Genomic DNA, 18,182 nt, shown 5'->3' with positions numbered 1-18,182 from the left:
GGAGGATGAATAAATGAGATGACTTTTTTCCTCCATGCCATCCAATAGGGCTCTTTGGGATTTAGGTCAGCACTCAGGAAGTGCTATTGTAAGACAGATTTTCTCCTGGGCAAAAATACACTTTAACAGGCAGCTGGGATGCTGGAAGAGACACCTCTGCTTGATATTTAACTAATACACATGTTTAAGCTTCCTCAAGCATTAATCTATCTATATTTATTTACAGCTGTGGTAAATGTGTTTTTCAATGCATTAAATAGCAGTTTAGTCACACACACACACACACACACACACACACACAGTTGAAAACTATAATTTCCCCATATACATTTCCCAAAAATGATTCCTGGCAAAACAGAGCAATTAAGCTTCACCTTCTGTTCCAATTCTCCCTCTACTAAATGGCAAATTGGAAAACTCCCAGAAGCTGTCCAACTCCCGGGGACTGCTGGAATGATGAATTACGTGACAAAGACAAAGCTTTGCCCTGAGATCAAAGCAGGGATAATGAAGATGCATGATGAGAAAACTGAGTCAAAGTAATGAGTGTTTTACATTTTTAGCCTCGATTTAGGAAAAAATAAATAATCATGTCATCATGGGTGAATCCCTAGTGACGCTGCTGTTTGACAGTTAGATGTATAATGTAACGACTAATTGGTGACACACAGTGAGATGACACCGACTTTCTACCCGACCCAGTTTTACTACCATCAATGCTTTACAGTTACCTTAGCTTGCCCATAATTACTGTAGACTAACAAAACTACCTGATGATATCCGCAGATAGGCAACCTCCCTGCCAGCCAGCAGCTAGCAATTTAAATCAGTGTAATGCAGCTATTATCAGCCCATTGCTGTAGAAACAGATGCTTGTTTTCAACTGAGAAAGCACAAGAAGATGTACATGAAAAAAAGAAAAGCTACATTAATCCCATGAGGCTAAGATTCATTAATCATGAAACAAAACAGTGAAGCATAACCAAGAATAGCTCCATCAGGAAATTCAAATGTCTGTATTATTTAAACTACCGGTAACAGACTTTTGATTTCGTTAAAAAACACAGGGATAAAAGGGGGAGATTTTTTTTAGGTTTTTATTTCAGCTAATTTTTAACCACTAAAAACAGTTGTAAAGAGATGCTGGAAAATGTAGGATAACAAAAAAATAATACTAATTAAAAAAAAGATTATTATTCCAATTTTCCCATTTCCAATCCAAATCTAAACTGATTTTAGGTTATAGATTAGATTTAGACTATCAGACTGTTTTAGATGAGCCAATCTTAATCACAAAACACATTGAACTGAAGGAATTAGCTCCGGTCAACTGCACTGTTATAAAAATAACATCCAACACTAAAATGATTTAAAGAAATCTAATGAACCTTAGTCTCCAGTCACACATGCCTATAGCCAGCCACCAGTTGCTATGGAAAAAAAAATATTCCTTGAGTGGTTGCAAGTGGCTGCAGGCAGTTGCTGCAAAATCAACTACTAAAGCCCCAGTCGCATGATTTAGCAGTAAAGACAACTATTACTTTAAAGTAGAATGTTCTCCATAAGGTAACAAGTGCTTGCAGACAAATGCATCTTGCATGAACACTATGGGCCAACCCAGGAATCTGCGAGACCAAAGAAATCACAAGGTCAATCAAAACATACTCTGTGACCGATTTAACCCAGAGACAGCCACCAACCTCCAGAAAACACTCGCTAACCACTGAGGCAAAACAGAGTGAGACTGCAGATGAAGAAGGCTGAAATAAGCCTTCAATGGAAGAGTGCCTGGGCTCTCCCTTAGAGCTACAGTGAGAAGCTTGGTCACTTGGGAGCGGCTCAGAGTAAAGTAGCCCCAGATGCACAGGGGGAAATATTCTAGTTATCCAGAATCAGAAATGTTGCACAGAATAATACACCAAACCTTTTTAAAGGCTCATGTTGCTCAGTTTGGCGTTTCTCTGCTACTAGGGCTGGTCGATATAACAATATATATCGGATGACGATATAAAAACATCTATCGTTTCATTTTACGCTATTGTTTGTTTCGTGGTGTCGCAAAATAAACTGTTTACGGCAATATTTTTTTCATCGTTTTGATGGCCACTGTAGTGGCTATATTCATTTCTTAAAGTTCTCTCTTTCTCTTATATTTAATATAACCACACTACGGATGGACAAGCGCCTGTTTTTTTTAAGTTGTCGTTAGCAACAACGACGGTAAAACCATCGCATGTCCGCTTGTTTATTTTCCACATTAACCTTTCACAATAAAGCTCAAGATCCTGTTGAGAATTTTCAAAATAAACGGAATCACATGAAAAAGTATGCAGAATATTGACGGGTGAGAAGCAAAAAAAAAAAAAAAAATAGTTGTCAGGTGCTAAAAAATAAACCTTACACTCAGAACAGGCTTTTCCCCGCAGCACGCTGTGTAATAAATACAAAGAAAACGGCGGCCTTTACAACTTATGTCTAAAAAAGTGTAGTTTCATGCATCGGTTAGAACACTCGACTCCAGGTACACGACGCCCAGCTGGAAACACTTCACCTACCCGAGATTCACAGAATTTACAGAAAATATTAAATTTTTTGTGATTTATATTGTTATTGGGACGATAGATGTTTTATATCGGGATATGAGATTTTGGTCATATCGCACAGCCCTATCTGCTACCCTATCTAGTTAGTGTGAACCATAAAGAATGATTATAATACTGTTTAATGTGAGTTTAGTGTATCTGACGGACGAAAGCCAAACCAGTTCCACACCACTGAAGTTGAAGCATTTTTACAAACCAGTTCTGGTTCATCCGTTTCATTCAACGATACGCTTTCTCCCTTCTCATTCTCCATCGCCGCCATGCTTTTTCCACCATGTGCGTATGAAAACAAAGGCACTGCACATGCACGTTTTACCCATATTCTATCGCAATATTTAATTTTCTTATCATTGCCCAACATTATACCAGTATTGCTGTGAACAGTATGGTATGGCTCAGCCCTACTATCCACGTTACTATTTTAGAAATCAAAGTTGTTATGCACATTTGTATAACATCATTCCCCTAATTCCAATCTTTCAATCACTTCCAAAAAACAAAAAAAACAAAAAAGGGTTTATTATCTGGCTCAATGAGTGTCTGTGTCTGGTAAACCGTGAGCCCATGGGCTGTAGTAACGTCACAAGCTTTTAAAAAGTGAGCTTTTAGGACATGCTGCATATGAATGCTGCTAATGAAAAGCTGAGAATGACCTCTAATATAAACAAGCCCCTAACAATAATCAAACAAAACATGCAAAGTCATAGTGGAAGCAGGGCTGACACGTTATCATTTAGAACAGAACAGCCGCTTTAATGACAAGAACATACACAAGTCAGTGCACATCAGAAAACTAAAGGTATACTTTTCCCCCCCTATTGTAGGATCTGTACACCTAAGAATATAAGACAAACTTGTCCCTATACATTATTATTAGTTAGTAAAACTGTACAGAATATATTTGAAATAAGATTAAATGGACAGGCATTGGGGAAAACCATTTAAAAAAATGGCTAAATCAGCAAAATGCAGAGGATGGTAGCTGCCCACTTGACAACCCTAGCTCTACTATGTGTTATCCTTTGAAGCTAGTGCAAGAACCCACAGTCACCTCTGAGCACAGGAAGAATGAAGGATTATTCACTGCTTTCCCAGTAGCTTTGAAAACATGGAAGAAGTGCAGATGCACAATCTTTAACTTGGATTCAGCACATTGGCCTTAACATGTCCTGTGTATAATAAACAGTAAGAACTTGACCTTACAATATAAAAGTGCCCTGAGATGAAACTATGTGTACTTAAGAGCTCTGTGGATAAAATACAATTAAAAAAAAAGTCTTCATATCAAACAGATTAGATTAGAAAATCATGTACCTGTAATGTAAGATGGAGAAAGAAAAGAATTGTGTAACAATTCATCACTAAATGCCTCTAAATTAAATATTATTGGCTGCTTCATATGTTTATGGTGCTGGGTGAATTTCATACATCAAGCTGTTGTGATACTAGTCTGCGCTCTTCAGCAGTGGGTAAGCCAACATCCTTAAGCCCTTAAGGATGTTGGAAAAAGCTGACAGTCATCTGCCTACAAGTACTAAAGTTCAGATAAAGAGCCTAGATGTGATTGGGAGTGTATACAATCCCTCCTAACAGACCTACTGTCCAGGCTACATGGAGAGGGTTAATGCATTAAAATTCAGTAATGAGAATACTCTAATATCTGATCACACTGCCAGCTACTAATGGTCTGCTAAGCCATTAATGATTTACAGAAAGAGAGGAACTTTATTTCTTATGCTTGCTACATCAGGACTTGCTTTTTATGAAAGAAATGTGTTAAATGAAAGAATGAAATTGTTCAATAGCATCCAGCAATGTGAGAAGATATCCAACATCATCAGGTAACAGGATGTGGACAGAAAGCGACAGAACCTGCTCTCCAGACCCAGGAATGCTGGGGATAACTCTGTATCCTCCGATTCCAACAAAATAACTCAGTCCTTTGAATGACACGCCTCCATCTGTCATTCTCCATCTGCTCGCGTCAAAAACAGGAAATGAAATGATAATGAAATGCAATCAGCCAAATAATGAGATAGGAAGGCAATGCATGGTAGCATGGAGATACAACACAGGAATTAGTGTTGAATCAATCAAGAATCATACTGGGTAAAAACGCTCTAACTTTGGCAGTGGCAACATGACTGGTGATAGACATGCTTATACAATTTATGAAACTGCTGTTAGAAATGTCTCTCACACACGCCTTTAGGGTTTATTGAAGAAGTTCAAAAACACAATAAAAATGGGTGAATGAAACAATTTTATTGGTGAAAAGAGTAAACGGGGTGTGGCCAAACTGGTTCGAGCTGAGTTTCACAAACGTTCAAAGTGCACAACAAACTCTGAGACAGAGTCAATAAACAACAAGATCACATCTGGCTGGTGTTACGTTTCGGTGTGTCAGTGTTTTGTTTTTGCATGACTTATGTATTTCCTGCTTTACTTTGAAAGTCTGTGTTATCTTAGTGTGTTCAGTTTACATTTTCCCTGTCTCGTCAGTTCTAATTTGCCCCAGCTGTGTTTCCCTCCTGTGGTCCATTTCCTGATTGCTCCCTCTATGTATTTAAACCCTGTGTTTCAGTATGTCATGGTCGCGATCTCCCCCGTGTTGTAAATAGTTTGGTGTTTTTGTTGTAAATAAATAGTTTGTTGTAAATAGCTGTAAATGGGTTTTGTCAATACTTTCGTTTTGAGACACTTCCGTTTTGGGATTTTGGTGGAGAGCCTTCGTGGTTTTATTTTCCTTATCTTTGTTTTTCTACGTTGCACCCCGGTTGCCTAGGCCGGGGTGTAACATATGGGGGCTCGTCCGGGATCGCTGAGGGGTCCGAGGACCGCTTCAGCCGTCTGTCTTCGCTGGAGGGTCCGAGGGCCGGTCCAGCCTTCATCCGCCTTCGCTGGAGGATCCGAGGGACCGCTCCAGCCTTCTGCAGCTGGTGGGGCTGCGTGTCCGTGTGTGCAGCTGGTGGGCTGCGTGTCCGTGTGTGCAGCTGGTGGGCTGCGTGTCCGTGTGTGCAGCTAGTGAGCTGCTCGTCTGTCTTCGCTGGAGGATCCGAGGGACCGCTCCAGCCTTCATCCGCCTTCGCTGGAGGATCCGAGGGACCGCTCCAGCCTTCTGCAGCTGGTGGGCTGCGTGTCCGTGTGTGCAGCTGGTGGGCTGCGTGTCCGTGTGTGCAGCTGGTGGGCTGCTCATCCGCCTTCGCTGGAGCGTCCGAGGGACCGCTCCAGCCTTCATCCGCCTCTGCTGGAGGGTCCGGGGGACCGCACCAGCCTTCGTCGTCTGCTGGAGGGTCCGTGGGACCGCTCCAGCCTCCATCAGCTTCGTCTGCCTTCATCCGCCTTCGCTGGGGGGAGGGTCCGTGGGACCGCCCCAGCCTTTGTCGTCGCTGGAGGGTCCGTGGGACCGCTCCAGCCTTCATCCGCCTTCGCTGGAGGGTCCGAGGGACCGCTCCAGCCTTCGTCGTCTGCTGGAGGGTCAGTGGGACCGCTCCAGCCTCCATCAGCTTCGTCTGCCTTCGTCTTCAGCCTTCGTTTGTCTGAATCAAACTTTTCACTTGGGGTTACATGTTTGATTTTTGGGTAGGGGGAAATGTTACGTTTCGGTGTGTCAGTGTTTTGTTTTTGCATGACTTATGTATTTCCTGCTTTACTTTGAAAGTCTGTGTTATCTTAGTGTGTTCAGTTTACATTTTCCCTGTCTCGTCAGTTCTAATTTGCCCCAGCTGTGTTTCCCTCCTGTGGTCCATTTCCTGATTGCTCCCTCTATGTATTTAAACCCTGTGTTTCAGTATGTCATGGTCGCGATCTCCCCCGTGTTGTAAATAGTTTGGTGTTTTTGTTGTAAATAAATAGTTTGTTGTAAATAGCTGTAAATGGGTTTTGTCAATACTTTCGTTTTGAGACACTTCCGTTTTGGGATTTTGGTGGAGAGCCTTCGTGGTTTTATTTTCCTTATCTTTGTTTTTCTACGTTGCACCCCGGTTGCCTAGGCCGGGGTGTAACACTGGGTATCTGCAGGCCGAGGGCAGAAATCTAAGGCTGACACACACACACACACACACACACACACACACACACACACACACACACACACACACACACACACACACACACACACACACACACACACACACACACACACACACACACACACACACACACACACACACGGTCTGATAAATCTCAATATCTGCTGAGACGCACAATTTAGTGCCGACTGCATAAATCTAGAGAGCTAAACTGCCTTCAAACGTCAAATGCCGAGTTCATGCCACAGGTGCTATTTTGTTCCTTCCAGTTACTGTTTATTTTCTGATAAAGTGCCCAATAAGGCTTCATACTCACATAAAGCCTTTTTTGGTTGCATAAAATGCAGTAAAAATGACTTGTGGGGATCACCAAGTCAGCCCTATTAAACAAACAATTGCATGAACACTCTTCTAAATGGTGCTGACAGTGATAAGTTAATGATTCGGAGATCTGCAATTTTCTACAATGGAATTAATAAATACATGCCAAACACATCAGCCATGCCAGGTTTGGCTCGGAGGACACAGTTCTCCATTGTGATGTTTCCTGTTAACTGTCAGGAAAGGGCAGATGTTCCACCCCTGTGTGAAACGACCAGCTGCAAAACAATAATATGCAGCCAGAGCTAAGAGCCATAATCTTATATACTGCACAGCCGTTAAACACAGTATCTTCTCAAAATGTTCAGTCTAATACTATCAGCTCATCCTCCTGTCTAAAAAAATTAATTTAAAAAATGACAGATTATACCTTTACTTTCTGATCTTTGGCAGCGCTGTTATCGGATAATTCATATCATCGTCATCATCATGACATGAATGAGGCTTCCTTACATCTTACTGTGACTTCTACAACAAAGAGACCGAGAGCTGCTATGGTGAGAGTGGTTGGAAATACCCCAAACAGTGTTCAAGTGTTATCTAATGCTTTTGCACATCCTTTGATGCATAACCATTTCAAATAAGGTGGAAAAATGAACAGCAGCCACCCGCTGGGTAAAGCAGAACAGTCTCAAGTTTTAGCTGAATAATTGGTGTGCTCTTCTGCTGTTTGCTCTTTGAAGGCGATGGGCCACGATGCGCCACTCTGCCTACTCCCCTGTTTAAAGTTAATCAGCAGACAACACATCCAATAAAAACTGACATTCAGTGTAACAGGTTTTGTTAAACCACATTTAAGTCTCTGGGTAAATTCCAGTGTACGCCACTTATTTCAATTAAAGCTGAATCATTAGTATGCCACGTCATACACAAAAAGCAGTCGAATAAAGCCTTTGATCAGACACACTCTCATTTGCATTAGTCCTGGGCTAGCTAGCACTGCAGGTGCACTATATTCTTGCCAGAAAGGAGATGAGAGAGAGAAGAGACTGATATGTGCCCTTGGCTGAATGCTCACATTAGACACAGAGGACTCTTTAAGGGCCCCGGCACGGATGCCTGGAGGCTGCCAACACGTAGGAGCACAGATATGGCATGCCAGCTAAAGGAGAAGGCGACAAATGCACTATGGATGCCATTATACTTCCCAAATTTAGAGAGACTGCAGGAGATTGATCATAATAAAGATACGCCTGTTCCTTGAGGATTTCTTGAGAATATTCAGTTCTTTAACCAGTTCAAACATTTTTCATTTATAAGTATTTATTATTGAATAATAACTGCAAAAGTCAGCAGCAATACCCTTAGCTATTCTACTCAAGTACCTTAGCTATAAAATATTCCAATTAACAAAATGCATTTAAGTAAGAATATTATTACCGTCATCCTTCCAGAAATAATGGAAATTCTATATGAATATGAAGCCAATTATGGACACTACTTAAAATCTGTTTTTTTCTGCTCCCCATCCTGCTCCGTGGCTGTTTGCATGTTGAGCTACGATCCTCCACTAACAGACAGCATGATTCACAGAGCCGCCCAAATGCTATTTGATCATTCTTAGTCAAGTTAAGTTAGTGAAAGCGGTGACAGTGTGTCTCAAACAGTTATCATGGCTGCTACCAGTGGTCACAGTAATTAGTTACAGTAATTACATATGTCAGGCAGGAAATCCAAAGTGTGGAATCATTTTGAGAGAGTGGAAGAAAACCCTAAGAGGGTGACATACTAAGTCTGCACGCAAACAGTCCTCTTATTTGTTGACAGACATCAAACATGACATTTGAAACATGTAAGTGGACCAACATGAGCCCAGTCTTTCTATTCAACATGTTTTAATGTTGAATAAAAAAAAACAAAAAAAAAAAACAAACTTGTCAGTTATTGCACTGCATTCAGAAAAAAAAAATGCTGCTGATAAAACAATACTGGTAACATTTTGAAAGGCTTTGTGTCGAGGGGACATTTTTCTTATAATGTGGTACGGCCTTTACAATATTATTTAACAATGTCTGTCTTAGCACTGGAAGTGAAACCATTTGTGCTCCACCCAAAATAAATACTGACATAATAAAATTATTTTTGTCAACAAATGCTGCCAATCAAAGGGAAGCCAGGGGCAGCATTAATGCAGTGCTGATGGAAACTTACTATTAAGACATGCAACAATACTTGAATACCTTTGGAACAAACTAAAGATATAAAGTCAGTGTGCAGAGTTTGAATGTTTTATACTTAGTTAAAAACAATCTAAAGGCAGACAACAAAGGACAGACCTGCTGCCGTCAGCTGGTTTCATTTAAGTGTAAGGTTAACAGATTTCAACCACTTCTAAAGTATCTCAGTAACTGCTAATAAGCTCTAGAGTATGCCAAGTTACTCTAACTTTTTTTGTGGCTGTCTGTGCTAAAAAAAAAAAAAAAAAAAAAAAGGAAGCAGAGTTAATATATAACTTCTTCTAAAACTATTTAATATATCTACAGTATCCACACTATTAAAATGGGACATAACAAACACGTAGAGTCAATTATCAGTCCTAAAATTCCACGTTCATGAATGTAAATGAAGAAGAAGACAAAACAGGAAAACATATCTCCTGTAGGAAGTTCTTTGCAACCCACAGAAGGTTGATATTTGACCAAAGTGAAACAAAGTTAATCATAAATCTGCTGCAACCAGCAGAGAAGGACACATCTGTCACATGATGCAATAAGGAGCAATCAGTGTGAGGCACATTTGAGGCCTTGATAGCACACAGTGAACATTTGTGTTACTAAATGCGCTCCAGGCTTTGCCAATCTACAGATGTCAATCATAATTCGATGCTCGCTGGGACAGAATGATTTTCCTTATCAGGGGGTCTATTAGAGCCATTTGTTTTATTACTGACAAGACTCGTCTTCTATGGATTGCTTCGGCCATTAAAGCTTTTATTTTGCAGCACTGGGCAAATGTACAAGTGGTTGGCTGATTGTGAGCTTAGCTTAAGAAAATAAATAAAATATTTCCAAACTTTATGTTTATGGTTGAAACAGACATTTACTCATCATAATCTTTCAAACTTATAAAACTGTATTTTAGATACAAGATCCACAAAACTGACATGATCTAACAGACATGTCCAATATCAGAATATCCTGTCATTTGTCAGAGGCACTCACACCTTGCTGACTTGTATATTAGCCAATGCTTCACTGATCAATTGGTGGACCCATAACTAACATGGTGCTAGGGTAAAGCAACACTGCAAAGGCTGCCACACTCTCAAAGCATCAGCTATACTCATGGAAGACCATAAATTAAATCTCATCAGGCTTGTCATAACATGATGTAACATGATGGTGTGGATAAAAACTAGAGTCCTATTTAGACGTATTATTTATGGTTGAGGGTGTAGAGCTTCATTAAATCAATCACAAGAATGAAACTGTGATGAAAAAGGACTTTCCTCCAATCCCATCACTTTTGGCCCATGTCATTTCATTATGGTGCCACCATGCCAAACACTGCATGAATGCCTCTTGACTTGCAGTTAGTGTCTAGCTGTGTAACAGATTGGGGCCTATGAGTCTACAGAGAGCACAGTGTGAAGTGGTCATGCTACAACTGGCAAAGCCTGACCTTATCCCAGTCTGAGCCCACACATTAGAAAACAGCTTATCGCAGAACTGAGCTGCTAAACTGGCAACACTCACTCTTCCTCTCCACGCACCACCTTTACTTTTATTGAGAGCTGTGGAAACGAAAGACCAAACTGAAACAAGCAGACAGGTAAAGACGCAACAGCTGACCACAAGGCAAGGTCACATGAACACCTGCAAGTGTGTAACCCCAAACAGAGGTTCTATTTTCATTGAATATCAATTTGTCACTGACTATTTTTGAAACAAACACCAGCCTCGATTGTGCTTTACTCAAACTACTAATCTGATGGACTGTAAGCCAAACCTGAGTGTTTGTTTTTACTTGGCTTTAAAACTGCTTAAGATTAGCGGGAGCTTGTGCATTCAAAAAGGCAACATGAAATGTAAATCCACCCTGAGATCAGATCTCAATAACATGCTGCCACAGTAAAACACGGGGGCTAGGTTTAAGTTTGGCCATTATAAAAACAGGAAAGGTCAACAGTGAAACCTGTCAAACTGGTTTTGCAGTGGGTGAAACACAGATCACCCACAGCACAACACAGGGTTTTGGTGTTTTTCTCTCCATTTCATCAGCTGGCCTGTAGCTAAAAGGGGAGGAAAGGAATTCATTCAAAAGCATGTGATTTAAACATATCTTTATATCTGAAATGTGGGCTCTGATAAACAGCAGTGATGGCAAAAAGAAAATAAAGCCAAGAACATTTCCAAAAGACTCAAAGAAATGGCCCCAGAGTTTATTCTGATGGTGTATGAGAAACACCTGAAAACACAGACACGGGACACCCTAAAACTGTCACTACTACGGTATGGACGTACTTCAACATCAACTTAACACTAATAAGAGCCCTCCACTCCTACTGAGGTGTGCCGATCCAGCATTTATAATGCGCGATAGCTAGTTTCTGTTTTATGGTGCCATGATTTGCAATTCTAATCACCCAGGGACTGCGGGATAGGACTTCTTTGTACTGCCAAATGCTTATCTTGACTCTGCCACCAGTTTAGAAGCCACCAACATTAACAGCAGAAACAAGGGTGGAAACAAACTGTTCCTCTTATTACATCTACTTTTTAATCTTGTTCTTAAAGCCTGAAGCTCTTTGCCTACAGAGTTATTAATCTCTGATCTGTTCCAATGTAGCTAATGAATAAATAAATCATCATTCATTTACCAGAGTGACTCTGACAACTACTGGTCAAAACACTCGTTTTTCACCTTCCACCTGCTTCCTGTGTGTGGCCAGATAACTCAGTCTTTATGTAGAACTGAAGCTTTTTCCCCAGCTTACCTTAGTTCCTCTATAACTTCTTTTAAAAAAGCTCTTCCACTGATTTATCTAAAACAAATACGTGGATGAGGTTTTACATTCGTCTGCCCAGCAGCTATCTGTTAGATCATCAGCCATTTTTCACACTGTAGTAGGCTCACATGAGCCTTTTTGCAGATGTGGACAAAAACAAACCTGTTTTGCTGCTTTTACATTTTTGAGATCATGACAGTTATAATCCAGTCTCTTCTTTTAAGGATCGATTTTTAAGAAGTCTAGTTGTCTCTAGGGAGGGGGGCGATGCTGCTTCTGATAAATAGCCCCGAGAGACTGAAGCTGACACTTTCATTACGATCAACTGCACCATGATATACACATATTTGGGTTTTATTACTGACTCAAAGGGTACTTAAATCAGTGAAGCAGCACAGTAAGTAACAATAACATCTAGAAGTGACTATTTGATAACCTGCATGGCTAAGTTCTGTTTTGCTGCAGAAGCGTCGTCTACCTGTTGATGCCAGTAGCTGCTCCCATTCTTGATTGACAAGACAGTAAAAATTATAGACTTTATGAAAGGAAATAGATCTTCCCCTCCAGCCTAAATAAACCATGTGGTTAACATGACCACCTTGTTAGATATCACTGCAACACAATAAATAATTGATATCCATGACAGAGTCATAGTCCTGCCGACCCTATCAACTAATATAAAGCAGTTAAAAACATTCACCTTTATGAGCAAATATATATTAAATATAAATTTAACTGATAAAGTCTACAACAATTTATAATGTACAGTCAAATCAGGCAGCTTTACACTATTCCATGATTATACAGTGTTAGATAGTCCTCATTTCTATTCTGAAGCATCTCTGTGCTTCTCTTAATAAGGCATTTAGCACGTGTTAAGTACGTGCTAAGATGCTAAATGCCTAGACCATTATGAGAGGAGGTGCTGCTGTAATAGGCAACACTACAGAGCTGTTAAAGCTGCCATCTAATCTAAGCAGCACACAATGCTTCTAACATCATTATATTAACAGTTTATCTGACAGGGAACTAACAATGATTTCTTTCTGCATACTTCTTCATTTATCTGGAAACCAGGTAAATGTTTTGGTTTAAAAGTGGTCAGATTTATTTTACTTGTAACATTAAAGAGTCCACTTATGCCAATTAGTGTCAAAAAGCTTTAATCATCCATGATGACTCGGATACAAGTTTAGTTGGTGATAGCATGAAAATAAGAAACAAAACTCAAGACTGTGAAAGGTTAATAAAATCCTGAAAGGACAGTTTAATATGACACTTGCATTGAACTGCACTACACTTTTTAAGTGTTGATATCCTGCCTACGCAGTGTGGGATAAAAGATGGTAAGAGGCTGGACTTGTTCACAAGTCTAACCTGAGTGTTGTACAAATGGGGCAGAATCAGAAGTCAAGTGATCTCAGCCTTTACTTCAGCCACACAGAGGACCTTCTTGAGAGCACTTCCAGTGTTGTGCTCATTGTTCCCCCCTGGTGCTTCAACTTGTGATTTCCTCCTCTAACAGCAGCACTTTCAGTTGACCCCGACCCACACAACAGCACACGAAGAAAGGCAGAGTGTAATGACACCATTTTCATTTTTTGTGAACGATGAGTACAGAGCTTCATTTTTTCCCCAGGTTTACCTTTGGTTGCAAACTTAAAAATACCAAGACCTACAACAAACACACCTGAGTGTTATCACTGGCAACACTTGTTCCAGTGCAGTTCACAAGCAGATTCCAGCTGAGCCTGTTTACACCAGCTGAAAAGTAAAGAAACAACAGCTAATTTACTCCTTCAACCAAGGCACCCGGTCTCAAGTCCTCACAAACGAAAAGCTTTGAGTTAAACATTTACGAGCTTCAAATGCAGCTGCGTGACTCGTTTATAGCTGACTTGGCACTAAAAAAGAAATACTGCCCCGGGGATACAATGGGTATTCCTCCAGACAAACACTGTTGTTTACATTCATGTCAATGAAGGATTTCCTACACTTTCATCATCATACTCCAGGTCACTATGAACAACCTGGAGCACTGGGATGCACAGCGAGCTCAGCAGGTGGGGGCCGAGGATGAGAAAGACTTCGCACAGAGAGAAGTCAAAGGAAAAGCGGTTGGTGCCACAAGTGTGTGAAGCAGTGAGTGATCAGGTGGTTTTGCTGGGCTCCTGTAATTAACAACCTCAGCCAAATGCAGCCAGGCATGACCAGCAAATTAACATGCAGCAGCTTTCACACTCTATCCCACAGATCGGCTCAGTGAGCAGAAAACCAATAGAGGGCCACTCTGAAAATAGCCCAGACCACAGATTGTCCTTTCAAGTACAATACTGCTGATAGTACCACTGATTTAACAAGCCTGTTTACCAAATTTCTGGTGTTGGTGTTGCAATGACATAAAGAGGTCAAATTTTGGATAACTTAATAGACAATGACCTTGAGAGAAGACGAGCAGGTTGAAAACTTCTGTGCAGAAATTAAAGGATTACTGAAAACATAAGAGTCATTAAAAAACAAACTGTGCCTTAATGGTATCTTCTCCTTGGAACATAGTAAATAAGTGTGGTAAACCCCAGCTGTGGATGCTTGACATACAGGTTGTAAAGTTTAACAAGAAGCTACATATTAAATTTCCTCCCACCAGAAGCTGTTCCAGCCTGCCGCCTCTGGAAATGTCTTCTCTTGCTAGTGTTATGAATAATAACATTTAAATATTTCAAAAAGATAAAACAGTGTGATTGGTGAAAGAAGGTCAGCTCTATCCAAGTCCCTGTCCTGCCCTGTCCTCCAGCTCACCCCCATCTCTCATCAAGCTTCCTGCCACACAGGAACCAGCAGAACCAGGAGGAAATCCTTCCTGAACTGCAAGCTCGGTGTAATCTGGGAATTTGGGGGAGATTGCAACGTCGGCCCAACTATCAGCTGCTGGACAAACAGACCAGCCTTATCTTTAGCTGCACATGAGGGAAAGAAAAACACAGATGGCAGGCAGAGCACTGTGCTGACCTCCACCTTGGCTGTACTAGTCTTGACATTGAAAGTTTGCTATGATAGCAAAAAAACTTCAACCATATCAACTTCCCACAGCTTTGCTCAAGCTACAACTGTTAGGCTGACAGTGGCTATTACAATCCTGCTGCAGTACTGAGGATCAATAAATTGGATAACAAGTCACTATATGAAAAGGTTACAAGCAGGCACGTGTCAATGAACCGATGGTTTAAACTCTAAACATGGCAAACGTGCTCGGACTTTCCTCTGAATTTCACTGCCACCACAGACATACCAAACTTTAGAAGCTCTAAAAGTGCTCTAACTAAAAGCAATTAGTGTTTACTGTAACTAAAACTTACCCAAATCAGTCATCGTGTGTATTTTGGGACAATATGTAAAAAGGTTTCCAATATTTTTCAAAGCTTTATGTAAAAAAATAAATAAAATAAAATCTAAATGAAAACAAGAGAAGAAACTGTGTTTACTGCATCTGTTTTCCAGCTACTCTGGGGATATAACCATTAATCATCAAATAAAAACAAGAGAAAATTAACTGCCTAGATGTTCACCTCTGTGTGGTCCACGTCAAGAAATACACATACATGACCTACTTTGAATGATATTTCTGAAAGACATGATTTATTGCACTCAGAGTGAGCAGATTGCAGTTTTTCTCCAGATCTCTTTGTTCCTCTCCACACTGACCTCGATTACTGACAAAGCACGGAGAATAACAGAAGAGCACAAGATATAGTACAGCATTCATGATGTTGTCAACAGAGTTCTGATGGGAGGCGACTGTAACATTTGACCTCCTGGCCTCTAATACAACGTTTGAGTTCCAAATACGAGAAACCAATAATACACCAGTGACATATCACCAGATATTAGCCTATCACATATATTTTTCAGCCAATGGATGCGCTCTTCATTTATAAAAAGGATGATGGTGCCTTCAAATTCCAGCACTGCATTTATTTTGTCTTTGATATGATTCGGCATGATAAAATGTACAACTTGCACGTCATCGGTTCTGCTTAAATCAGTGTAGCTTCAGCATTCACTTGTCATTATTACAGTTTATCAATGGAATAAGCCGTGCAAACTCAGACCGTTTAACAGCTCGTATGGACAACACAAGTCAGGTGACTGCAGAACATAGTCGTGTCTCTTTTTTTTTAACGCAGCGCAAGAAGACAACAGTTTTATGAGCCTCATAAATTCTGCACTTCCTTGTCCAGTGGATTAAAATAAATGACTGCTCTTGTGTAACACGTTTATGTCAATATCATGTCAAATTTCTCAAAAAAAGGTAGAGGCAAGTTGACTGAAACTCGGGAAGGTAACCTGCAGTAAGAAAGCCCTGTCTTCTCTCCAAAAGTCCAAACAGAGACTTCAACCTGTGCGAATCGATGCTGAATGACGAAGCTTCAGTTACGTGTTTAACACTATAATGATGGCACAGGACCGAAGAGCAGCAAAGCCTGTTCTCGGCATCTGTTTCCCTGCATCAGTTAGCATTATTGGCTGGCTAGGTAGCCGCAGGGGAGCTAGCTTGTATTAGCTAGCATCCATGCCTCATCACAGTGCGATTTGTCTCATATTTTAAATGAACAAAGACTTCAAACAGCAGAGGGTACCGGCATAATGCAGATGCATGTTACAGGTCAGCCGGCTGGACTCGCACTAAGCAGCCAGCTGACCTGACGCCTTGTTTGACGTTAGCAGTCGGCTGGTGCCAGCTAGCTAGCTCCACTTAGCTAAGCCTCGACGATGCAGCATCCAGCTCCCCGGTGACATTTCACTCACCTAACAGAGTCCGGAGGTGTTTGAACCGGGTAAACACATCCTTCTTTGGGTCCAGAACTTTCTGTGTAGATTTCTTGACGTCTCCATGCCCCCTTCGAGTGAACATTACGCTTTAAAATGCGACCGTGGAAGCTGAAATCACCTGTCTTTCACCATACACCGAGCCTCCCGTGTGGCTGTCACTTTCCTCACTGCTACTCTGCTTGCTCGGTAAACAGCCGCCCGACGGCCGCTGGAGTCTCCTATTTTTGTGGGTGTGTAAACACGGAAGCGCAGTCTAACGGAGGCGTGGTTAGACCTCATGAATACGCCTCCGTGTTTATGTCTTTTACACCTTGCACCTTCAGCTTTACTCTCCGTCCCTGCTAGAAGTAAGGTTACTCATTTCAGTTTTCTAGGTTAAGAACAGACTTTTCAAAGCACCACGGAGGAGTTTGTCTACTTTAATTTCAGAAACTGATAGTAGTGGGCTTGAGTGCACTGTCCTGTCTAAAAGTTTGAGTATTGGCAGCAAGCTTTAGTTTAAAAATGGGACTGTGAGACTGTATACCTCTTTATTTTGATAAAAGGGGGTTGATATAGCTCCCAAGCGCCCTCTGGTGTCTAAGGTAAAACACTACAGTAGAGGAGCAGTGGATGGATATTCATGATACTATATACACTGATAAGAAAAAGTGATTTCCATATTTTCCCCAAAATGATTGTCTGTATTTAAACTGTTGTAAATGACTTGTTGGCCTATGTTCAACGTGTCTTTCATGAATGATATTAAGACATTTTTAAACAGAAAGAACAGAAAGAAAGTTTATTCTTTATTTTAATGTCATTCAAATTAAAAATGTGTTTTACAAGAGATCGAACCAAGAGGAAATTGTAACAAGGATAATGTCACAGTTCTGATTTTTTTTTGTAGGTACAATAACTCAGACTCATAAAGATACTTGTAAAAGAGGTAATTTCTTTATTTTTTATATATGACCCCAGTCATAAATCCTGTTTCATAAATCACCTTTTGGCATAACAACAACAACAACAACAACAAACAGAAATGTGCTTGCAAATTAGAATTTGTTTCATGAAAATTAAAGATAAAGTAGTGATTGCCCATTTTGTCCAACACAAGGTCATCAGGTGAGTGAAGTATAATTAGTGAATTGAAGTATAAAAGTATAATTGGGTTGAAAAACAAACCCAAACAAACAAAAACAAACTAAAACAATATGCTCTTGAAACACTAACTAAAATAAGATTTGAAAGAATGTACAGAATGCTTTCCCTTTTAGTCTCTAACACTAAAGCTAGAGAGGGACACGGTGTGTATGTTCACACATATTAATAAAATAAATGAAAGTAATATCAAAACTAAGGGTAACTGACAAATGAAATCACCACTTTTTGAAGGACATAAACAAA

General features: G+C 40.4%; 1 protein-coding gene across 3 annotated transcripts in view; it reads right to left on the bottom strand.

Moving 5' to 3' along the window:
• The window catches only part of ralgapa2 (Ral GTPase activating protein catalytic subunit alpha 2), a 97,010-nt gene extending 79,990 nt beyond the window's left edge, over positions 1 to 17,020 (bottom strand). For all 3 annotated transcript variants that reach the window (XM_085442356.1, XM_085442357.1, XM_085442358.1), the window contains exon 1: positions 16,770 to 17,020. In XM_085442356.1, the coding sequence (XP_085298482.1) occupies positions 16,770 to 16,875 (106 nt within the window). In that variant the 5' untranslated portion in view covers positions 16,876 to 17,020. The remainder of the gene's footprint in view (positions 1 to 16,769) is intronic.
• Between the last annotated feature and the right edge of the window lie 1,162 nt (positions 17,021 to 18,182).

This window comes from Copadichromis virginalis, linkage group LG19 (genome assembly GCF_057382275.1).
Source record: "Copadichromis virginalis isolate Kocher_CV1m ecotype Utaka linkage group LG19, C_Virginalis_male_GT1.1, whole genome shotgun sequence".
Taxonomy (NCBI): Eukaryota; Metazoa; Chordata; class Actinopteri; order Cichliformes; family Cichlidae; genus Copadichromis; species Copadichromis virginalis.
This window is presented reverse-complemented; position numbering and strand designations above follow the sequence as displayed.